Source organism: Odocoileus virginianus, chromosome 8 (genome assembly GCF_023699985.2).
Source record: "Odocoileus virginianus isolate 20LAN1187 ecotype Illinois chromosome 8, Ovbor_1.2, whole genome shotgun sequence".
NCBI classification, from domain to species: Eukaryota; Metazoa; Chordata; class Mammalia; order Artiodactyla; family Cervidae; genus Odocoileus; species Odocoileus virginianus.
In genome coordinates this window covers 20,093,518-20,104,454 of record NC_069681.1, presented here as the reverse complement: position 1 = coordinate 20,104,454, position 10,937 = coordinate 20,093,518, and the positions used below count along the sequence as shown (strand labels likewise).

At 42.7% G+C, this 10,937-nt stretch overlaps 1 protein-coding gene across 1 annotated transcript; it reads right to left on the bottom strand.

Moving 5' to 3' along the window:
* Window positions 1–338: 338 nt before the first annotated feature.
* CCDC70 (coiled-coil domain containing 70) lies at window positions 339–6,775 on the bottom strand. Its single transcript, XM_020899125.2, has 2 exons — window positions 6,556–6,775; window positions 339–1,210 (listed from the first exon to the last, which is right to left on the bottom strand). Exon 2 carries the CDS (start codon window positions 1,128–1,130, stop codon window positions 462–464), a length of 669 nt encoding a protein of 222 aa, XP_020754784.2. The 5' UTR covers window positions 1,131–1,210; window positions 6,556–6,775; the 3' UTR covers window positions 339–461.
* Window positions 6,776–10,937: the final 4,162 nt, after the last annotated feature.

Sequence of the window (10,937 nt, the reverse complement as noted above, 5' to 3'; positions counted from 1 at the left end):
TGCCATTTCCTTCACCACGCAAGACTGCCCAGAGTGGAGGAGAAATGACTACCTCAGAACTGGACAGAGGCAGATATGTCTCTGCCCTTCTCTGGCCCTCCCTATCTCTTGCGGTCATTGTCTGAGCACCTCCCCCCACTTCATTTCTGACTCTTCTAAGGCGAGCCCAGGGCCTCCACTCACACCCACCCACTCCTGCCGGGTTCACCGGAGCTGCTGGGGACCGAGCCCTAGGGACAGCAGTTATAGCCCGTGGAGGATGTGACGGTGACCTCGGAGAATCACAAGACCTGGGAAAATGCAGCTGGCCCTCCCTACAAAAGTTGGTTTTCCAGACCTCTCCTCTGGACTTTATTAGATCTTTTGAAGCCAGGAGACAAATAAGAGCATATTTTTTTTAGGCATGCGGGGGTCACCCTGAGTGTGACTCCACTCGAGTCCCAATCCAGTGCCTCTTGTGCTCACGCCCTGCCCCGGGAGGAGGCTGGCAACCGGGGCCTGCCGCTGACTTGGTGGTGCCCACCTTCCAGCACCAGCTGCTCCACAATCGGAACAACCCCTTCCACCCAGGTGGCCTTCTCCTCCTCCCAGAGGGCATTCTCCTCCTCCCAGAGGGACTTCTTATCTTCCCAGAGGACCTTCTCCTCCTCCAGGAGGGCTCTCTCCTCCACCCACAGGGCCTTTTCTTCCTCCCATAGGACCCTGTCCTCCTGAAGGAGGTTCCGGTCTCTTTCCCACAAGGCGTTGTCCTTCTTCCAGAAGGCCCTGTCTTCCTTCCAGAAGATTCGGTACTTTTTCCAAAAGGCTTTCTCTTCTTCCCGAAAAGATTTTTCCATTTCCCAGAAGGCTTTTTCCTCTTTCCAGAAGGTTTTCTCCTCTTCCCAGAGAGGCCTCTCCTCTTCCCAAAAGCCCAAGATCTCACTGCGGAAGGCACGCATCTTGCTCCGGAAATCCCACATCTCTTCCCGGAAGTCTTCGATCTTCTCCCGGAAGTGTCTCATCTCCTCGCGGAAGGCCTTTTCTTCCCGGAGCTTGTCGATTAGTTTCTTTTGGCGAATGCTGGAGGAGGAGACCACCAGCGAGCGGAAGCAGGCAAGCCCCATCCATTTTCTCACCTTTAAGGGAAACATAGTCCTGGTTGGCCAGGATGGCGGGGTGGCTGTGATGGAGGACCGGGCCACTGGCCAGGATCAGGTCAGCTGGTCCAACCCTGTGGGGACACGGGAAAGAACACACCCTTTAATACAGCATACCAGAGGGCAAGCCTTGGAGTCTGTGTGGCACTACTGAGCTTTTTTTTTTTTTAATCTTACATCTTTTTTACATTTACATGTATCTGTTCTTTTGCAAATTCTTTTCTCATTTAGGTTATTACAGAATATTGAGCAGAGTTCCCTATTCTACACAGCAGGTCCTTATTGGTTATCTGTTTTATATATAGCAGTGTGTATGTGTCAATCCATCCCTCCCCCCAACCCTTACCCCATGGTAATCATAAGTTGGTTCTCTAAGTCTGTGAGTCTGTTTCTGTTTTGTAAATAAGTTCATTTTATCTTTTTTTTTAAGGTTCCACATATAAATGATATCATATAATATTTGTCTTTCTCTGATTTACTTCAATTGGTATGATAATCTCTGGGGGCATCCCTGTTGCTGCAAATAGCATTATTTCATCCTTTTTTATGACTGAGTAATATTCCATTGTCACAAAGAGTTGGACACAACTGAGCAACTGAACTGAACTAAATATTCCATTGTATGTATCTACCACTTCTGCTTTATCCATTCTTCTGTTAATGGATATTTAGGTTGCTTCCATGTCCTGCTGTTGTAAGCAGTACTGCAGTTATACTGCAAGGATACAATGGGGTGTTTGTACCTTTTGAACTATGTTTTCCTCTGGATATATGCCTAGGAATGGGATTGCTGGATCATATGCTAGCTCTGTTTTTAGTTTCTTAAAACTAATGTAAAACTAAAACTAATGTATTCATTATTTTTTAAAAAGTGCTAAGTTGTCTATGGATATTTTGTATGCTCCAGTAAATGCACTGTATTTCACAGTGAAATAAAAGCTTGGGAGGGAGGAAGAAATAAAGATAGCGGGGAGGAAAGAAGGAAGGAAGGAATGAGGGAAGAGGGGAGGAGACTTCCACACACTGCCGTTATCTGATGTATAAGGTATCAGAACCATCCTTAAGGAACCTTCATGTTGTTCTTCATAGTGGCTGTACCAGTTTGCATTCCCACCAACAGGGTAGGAGGGTCCATTATTGGGAAATTTTAACCATTGTTCTCTTTGTCCTCCTGGTTGTATTTTTGAGGGACAAGCTTTGGTAGGGAAAGATGCTGGATGATCATGGCTTTGGGCTGAAGAGGTGGTCAGTACCTTCAAAGCTCAAGGCCACTGAAATAACAGGCCAACAAGGTCAATGATTCTCAACTAGGATGCCAGGGCACACAAGTGTGATATGATCAATTAAGACATATGACAGTTTTGTTTTGCTTTTGAATAATCAAGTGCCATAGCCACATAGTGATTTATTTGTGTTACATCAACCAGAATATATCTGAGGTTTTGGCCCTCTCACTGGGGAGTTGCTCATAACCTCCTGATGGGTGTGCTCAAAGAAGGGGGCCACACATGTGCATGTCCTCTCTTACAAGCCATGTGGGAAACAGATGAAACCCTTGGCCCTACAGGAGTCAGTTTAGTAGGCAGGTCTATTTTGGGAACATAAGTTTGAAACCAAGATGTGAAAGAGGACACAGTGTTTTCTAGGATGTGGGAAAGAGGAACTGTTAACACGGTAGCCAGTAAGTGAACAATAATGACACATTATGACCCAGCAGGTCTGCTCCCAGATATGTGCCCTGAGGAAACACATGAACTATGTCCAGGTTATGTGCACAGGAATGTTCAAGCAGTTCTGTTCATAGAGCCCAACAATGTAAGCAATCCAGTGACCCTAGCAATAACATGGAGTTCAAATGTAGTGGTCTGTTCTTGCAATGGAGAGCATAGCTACATGTGACCATGTAGATGAACCTTGTAAACAGAATGCTGAAAGAAAGAAGCTGGTTCAGACTTTGAAGGAAAATTTTTCAAACAGGCAAAATTACATTCTATTGTTTAGGGCAGCATACTTAGGGGATAACACAAAAGAGACAAGCAAGGGAGTAAATCCCATTAAATCAAGATAGTAATTATCTAGGAGGTTGGGATTAACATGTACACACCAGTATGTGTAAAATTGGAGAAGGGAATGGGAATCCACTCCAGTATTCTTGCCTGGAGAATCCCATGGACAGAGGAGCCTGCAGGGCTACAGTCCATCGTGTTGCAAAGAGTCGGGCATGACTGAACAACTAACACACATTCATAAAATAGGTAACCAACAGAGACTGACTGTATAGCACAAGGAACTCTACTCAGTATTCTATAATAACCTATATGGGAAAAGAATCTGAAAAAGAATATATGTGTGTGTATAACTGAATCACTTTGCTATACACCTGAACCTACCACATCAACTCCAATATAAAATAAAAATTTTAAAAGATAGTAATTACTTGTGTGTGAGGGAGGGGTTGCGGAGATAGGATACTAGGGGTCGTGATTGGGTGGGTATATGAGCGGGCTTCTGAGGGGCTAGTAGTCATATTCCATTTCTTTATTTGGTGGCACTGGTGTGTGTATTCATTATTTTTTAAAAAGTGCTAAGTTGTCTATGGATATTTTATATGCTCCAGTAAATGCACTGTATTTCACAGTGAAATAAAAGCTTGGGAGGGAGGAAGAAATAAAGATAGCGGGGAGGAAAGAAGGAAGGAAGGAATGAGGGAAGAGGGGAGGAGACTTCCACACACTGCCATTATCTGATGTATAAGGTATCAGAACCATCCACAAAAATTCCGGGAACAAAGGTGGGCTGAGAGATGAGGAAAAGGTCTGAATATGGGACAGCAGTTAGAGTGCAGGGAAGAGAAGGGCTTGAATTTCGACGTCAAGCTTTCTTGAAGCATCCTCCAGGGTCTGGCCTCACACAGTGGGCCTTGCCAAGCACCACAACACCACGGAGCATCGTGAGTCCTTTCAGGAGATTTGCAGACTTTCTCCCTCTTTTTCTACTTTCTGACTCAGGAGCAGGGAGTGAGGGAGAAGGAAAGAACACATAGCCAGCGTGTGTGTGTGTGTGTGTGTGTGTGTGTGTGTGTGTGTGTGTGTGTGTGTGTGTGTGTGTGAAAGGGAGAGATGACATTTGTATCCAGCATTGAACTGATAGCAAAAATATTTAGCAACTTGGTCACTAATTTCAAATGAAATCTTCCCTCACATGTAGAAACATTGGATGTTATCACTGAAGACAATAATCTATTTTTCAAAAGACAACAAAACGAAGTTTACAGAAGTCTTCTTTTCCGTGTGGGACCTGTCTGTCCCCAGTGAGTCCCCTGCACAGTAAACATTTGTGCAGGATTCTCTGTCTTCTGCAGCTTTTCCAGTACATCTCCCAATGCAGAAAGTGACCACCTTCCAAATGACACTAGAGTTTTATTTCTTATTCCATAAGCAATGTTTGCACAAGCTAGAGAATTCGCTTAAAACAGTTTAATAAATTCCTCTTTCCTTTATGCCATAGGTACCAATAACCACCCAGTTCTACATTTCACCCCGTGGATGTGATCCCCAGGTGTTATTTTGTGACTCTTTCTGGCCTCACACTTTCTGCAGGTCTAACATCAGTCATTGCTTTTAGTGGACTCTACTTTTAGGGCTGGTCTCCTCAAAGACACTGAGCGTGTCTGCCTTAATGAAGAGAGAACGCAAAGCTGAGTGGAGAAGTCAACACAGGGGAGCTGGCCCAGTGCACGGAGTCCCTTGAGGAGAGAGCAGACTACATACCGAAGGTCAGTGAGCACTGAGGGCCCGCTGTACACAGTTTTCCCCCTGAATCTAACTCCCCACGTCGGAGAAGCAGGGGAAATCTGCTTATGACACTCACTGGACAAGTGTTTTGTAGAAATACACACATCATAAGGAAAGTAGTTAGGGCCACCTCTTGTTCTCAGAAGCATTGTGGAGAAAACAGAGGTCCGTGAGCTGGAACTCCCCTCCAGCTCACTCTCTAGGCGTCCACCTCCATCTTGAATGCTTTCTGGGCTCCCAGGCAAGGCTAGGCTTTCCCCTATCTCCTCCCAACTGCATGGTGACCTTAGTTTCATCAGCGATGCCTCAACTCATGAGTCGTCCACATCTTGCCCTCTGCTCAGTCTGACCTCTCAGCACACAAACACTTGCTCAAGTCTGCCTCATCTTAAAACCAACCAACACAGCAACCCCTCCAAAACAAGGTCCTCTGACTCCCTATTGCTAGTTCTCTCTAAATAGTCTTCTTAAAAGAGCAGTTGACAACTGCCGTCCCCATTCCTGTATTGCATCTGCACCATCATCCTTCCGCAATCTTGTGCCCCCTAAGTTGACCAAAATGTTGTCTCTTCAGATCATCAATGACCCACTAGTTTTCAGTCCTTACCTTGCTGACTTCTTGGCAGCACTGGACATGAATCCTTTTTGAAAGTCCTTCCCTCTTGACGTCTATAACGCCAGGCCATTATGTTCTCCTGCCACTCCCCTGATGGTTCTAGGCTATTTGTGGACTCCTTTTCCCAACGGAATATATTTTATCCATTTCAAGCAGAACCTACCTCATAGGGCTCTTGTGGGGAATAAATTGGTATGTTGAGTGTCAAGTAGAGTGCCTGACACAAGCAAGTCCTCAATAAATAGAAAATAAGGATGACTATAGTTACTATTTTGTATCATTTTCAGTCTTCTTATAGTGCATGCCAGGACAGTCATGATCCACCCCTACAAACAGTTTAGCCTTACCTCTCAGCCATCTCCCCTGACACCTGTGTTCTAGTCACCTGGAATTCCTCAAATGTTGAGTTTTCCCTGCTTCTATGCCATGTTGTTCTCTCTCCCCGGATAGTCTTGCCCAAATCCACTTCCCTTCATTCAGGTAACACTTCAAGAATCAGATAAGGAGTCCCCTCTCTTAGGCAGCTTCTTCTGAAACCTGAAACTCCTCCACCAAGTTCAGACTGAGCAAACATCCTCCCTACCCACCCCACCTCAGCCTGTCCTGCCACCTTCCTGCTAGAAACACTTCATCTCCCATCTGTCTGCTGTGTTTAGCACATCTGGTGTGTAATAGATGTTCACTAAACATCAGCTGACTGAATGGCAGTCTTTTGGGGTTAAAATGTTGGAAAAAATTTATCCCCGAAGTTTCCCTTATTACCACTTCAATTATCTTTGAGAAAGAGATAAAATAAGTACCATGTCAAATACATAGATGCCCATTTAGATATAAAGTACAGTATAAAACTAAATGTGTGTCTATATGGGTATAAAAACATGAGTCAGAGACAGATGTCTGATCTTCAATCTTATAAGTCAAGGCTAGGAACTTATTTTTAAAGTAAATGTTATATATTACTCTATGTTTAGAACTAACCCTACCCAGTCTAAAGCCAACAGTTACTTACTGCTTAGCTGTTTCCCAACTGGGTCAGTTCTGTAGCCCTCAGAGGGCAGGCAGTCACTGTCACATCAGATCTCTAGTGATGTCACTTTGGCAGGCTCCCTACACTGTTTGCAAAGACCCCTCTATGTCCTCTCAGTCCTGACTCACAGGGTGGAGAGGGCCCAGATGGGACCCTGAATGAGAAACTCTGAAGAGTGGAAGCAGAACCTGGAAAGACTTCATCTTCCATCTTTGACTTCATCAATAGGCTGCCATTGTTGATGACTTGCAAATGATTGTTACCTCGCATTCTACCTGGATTGTGTCCAGGAGCAGTCTTCCAGGGAATAACATTTCAGTGGACTGGGGACAGGGTTGAATGTAATGAATCATTTCTTTTGCTGCTGTCAGGATTCCCTCTTTTTCTTTCTCTTTTGACAGTTTGACTGCACTATGTCTAAATGTGGGCCTCTTTGGGTTTGTACTGCTTCGAGTTTGTGGAGCTTCTTAGATGTAGAGATTTGATGCAGATTTCCCTCACGTTTGAGAAGTTTATGGCTATTTCTTCAAATATCCTTTCTTCCTCTGTCTTTCTCTCCTCTCCTCCTAGGATTCCTATCATACATATGTATCCCTATCATATGTAGCTTGATGGTGTCCCACCTATCTCTGAGGCTCTGTTCATTTCTCTTCACTCTTTTGTCTTTCTGTTGCTTAGACTGGATCATCTTAACTGACCCATCTTCAAGTTCACTGATTCTTCCTTCTGCCAATTCAAATCTGCTGTGAGCCCCTCTGTTTTTCATTTTTAAGGCCAGAATTTCTATTTGGTTCTTTTTAAAGAAATAAATTTTCTTTATAGATACATCACTCTCATGCTTACCTTTAATTCTTTAGGCATGGTCTCTTTTAGTCCTTTGATCACATTTATAACAGCTGTTTCATGTCTTGGTCTAGTAAGTTAACACTTGCACTTCCTCAGAGACGGTTTTTAACCAAAAAGAAAATAACTCAGAATCATAGTTTCTATTGACTCCCTTTCCCCTCTGAGTATGAGCCATTCTTTCTTGTTTCTTTGCATGTCAGGAAAGTTTTTGTTAAAAAGTGAACATTTAAAATAATATAATCTTAAATATTGTAATGTGATAATTCTGGAAATGAGATTTCCCCCTCATCAAGTTTGTTGTGTTTTTGTTATTATTACTATTTGTTTGTTTAGTGACTTTTCCTGGACTAACTCTATAAAGTCTGTATTTTTTGTTGCCCATGGCCACTGAAGTCTGCTTGATGATTAGTGGTCAACTAAGAACTCTTTTTTTTTCCATTTATTTTTATTAGTTGGAGGCTAATTACTTTACATTATTGTAGTGGTTTTTGTCATACATTGACATGAATCAGCCATGGATTTACATGTATTCCCCATCCCGATCCCCCCCTCCCACCTCCCTCTCCACCCGATCCCTCTGGTCTTCCCAGTGCACCAGGCCCGAGCACTTGTCTCATGCATCCAGCCTGGGCTGGTGATCTGTTTCACCCTAGATAATATACATGTTTCGATGCTGTTCTCTCGAAACATCCCACCCTCGCCTTCTCCCACAGTGTCCCAAAGTCTGTTCTATACATCTGTGCCTCTTTTTCTGTTTTGCATATAGGGTTATCATTACCATCTTTCTAAATTCCATATATATGTGTTAGTATACTGTATTGGTCTTTATCTTTCTGGCTTACTTCACTCTGTATAATGGGCTCCAGTTTCATCCATCTCATTAGAACTGATTCAAATGAATTCTTTTTAATGGCTGAGTAATATTCCATGGTGTATATGTACCACAGCATCCTTATTCATTTGTCTGCTGATGGGCATCTAGGTTGCTTCCATGTCCTGGCTACTATAAACAGTGCTGCGATGAACATTGGGGTGCACGTGTCTCTGGGTGTGTATGCCAAGAAGTGGGATTGCTGGGTCATATGGTATGAACTAAGAACTCTTCTTGAACTGATTAGTCTCCCTTCCTTTGTGTGTGTGTGTGTGTGTGTGTGTGTGTGTGTACACACATGCATGCATGTGTTGGGACATGCCTTAAATGCTCATGCAGGCTGTTTACAATCCTTGCCTTAGCCTTCACTTCCTGCTTATGCAGGACCTCAAGTTCAATCTGAGGTATGGAATTACAGCCTCCTCAGGTCTTTTTTGGGCATGTGCACGCTCACATGCTTGTGACCTTTGAGATTCCCAGAAATATCTCAGAATTCTTTATAAAGCTTCTATCTTATTCTCCAGTTATTCTTAAATTATTGGTCAGCCTCTTACTAGCCCAATAGTAACACTGCCTCAGGCAGCTGTGATATTAAACAATGACACTCTTTTTTTTTTGGAGGGGGGGGACAAGTGCCTCAAGACTAGGGTTGTTTGCATAAACTAAGCATTACATTAGATCAAATAAAGACAAGTCCTGTGGATAGAGCTTTTCAGTAAACTGCTTTTCAGTGACTTGTTTACAAGTCAGCTGTTATGCTTTGGCCACCTGATTTGAAAAGCCAACTCATTGGAAGAGATCCTGATGCTGGGAAAGATTGAAGGCAAAAGAAAAAGGGGCAGCAGAGGATAAGATGGTTAGATAGCATACCGACTTAATGGACATAAATTTGAGCCAACTCCAGGAGATGCTGGAGGACAGAGGAGCCTGGTGTGCCGTAGTCCATTGGGTCACAAAGTGTCTGACATGACTTAAAGACCAAAACCCAACAACAAGACCCATCCTGTCCCCTTATTTAGTCATTCTAAGATTCCTAATTCATTGCTTAAAAAAATTTTTTAATTGAAGGATAATTGCTTTATAGAATTTTGTTGTTTTACACTGTCAAACCTCAACCTGAATCAGCCATAGGTACACATATATCCCCTCCCTGTTGAACCTTCCTCCCATCTCCCTCCCCACCATACCCCTCTCGGTTGATACAGCGCCCCTGTTTGAGTTTCCTGAGCCATACAGCAAATTCCCATTGGCTATCTATTTTACATATGGTAATGTAAGTTTCCATGTTACTCTTTCCATACATCTCACCCTCTCCTCCCCTCTCCCCATGTCCACAAGTCTATTCTCTATGTCTGTTTCTCCATTGCTGCCCTTTAAGTAAATTCTTCAGTACTATTTTTCTAGATTTTGTATATATATATATATATATATATGCATTAGAATATGATATTTATCTTTCTCTTTCTGACTGACTTCACTCTGTATAATAGGTTCTAGGTTCATCTACCTCATTGGAACTGACTCAAATATGTTCCTTTTTATGACTGTGTAATATTTCATTGTGTATATGAACCACAACTTTTTTAATCCATTTATCTGTTGATGGACATTTAGGTTGCTTCCATGTTCTCGCTATTGTAAATAGTGCTGCAATGAACAATGGGATACATGTGTCTTTTTCAAGTTTGGTTTCCTCAGGATATATGCCAGGAGTGGGATTGCTGGGTCATGTGGTGGTTTTATTCCTAGCTTTTTAAGGATTCTCCATACCATCTTCCATAGTGGCTATATCAATTTACATTCCCACCAACAGTGCAAGAGTGTTCCCTTTTCTCCACACCCTCTCCAGTGTTTATTGTTTGTAGACTTTTTGATGATGGCCATTCCGACTGGTCTGAGGTGATATCTCATTGTGGTTTTGATTTGCCTTTCTCTAATAATGAGCAATGTTGAGCATCTTTTAATGTGTTTGTTAGCCATCTGTATGTCTTCTTTGGAGAAATGTCTGTTTAGGTCTTTTTCCCACTTTTTGATTGGGTTGTTTGTTTTTCTGGTATTGAGTTGTATGAGTTGCTTGTGTATTTTGGAAATTAATTCTTTGTTGTTGTTTCATTTGCTATTATTTTCTCCCATTCTGAGGGTTGTCTTTTTACCTTGCCTGTAGTTTCCTTTGCTGTGCAGAAGCTTTTAAGTTTAATTAGGTCCCACTTGTTTACTTTTGTTTTTATTTCCATTACCCTAGGAGGTAGGTCTTAGAGGACCTTGCTTGGATTTATGTCATCAAGTGTTCTGCCTTTGTTTTCCTCTAAGAGATTTATAGTTTCTGATCTTACATTTAGGTCCTTACTCCACTTTGAGTTTATCTTTGTGTATGGTGTTAGGAGGTGTTCTAATTTCATTCTTTTACATGTGGCTGTCCAGTTTTCCCAGCACCATTTACTGAAGAGGCTCTCTTTACCCCATTGCATATTCTTGCCTCTTGTCAAATATAAGGTGCCCATAGGTGCATAGGTTTATTTCTTGGCTGTCTATCTTGTTCCATTGGTGTATGTGTCTGTTTTTGTGCCAGCACCATACAGTCCTGATGACTGTAGCTTTGTAGGATAATCTGAAGTCAGGAAGGTTGATTCCTTCAGCTCCATTCTTC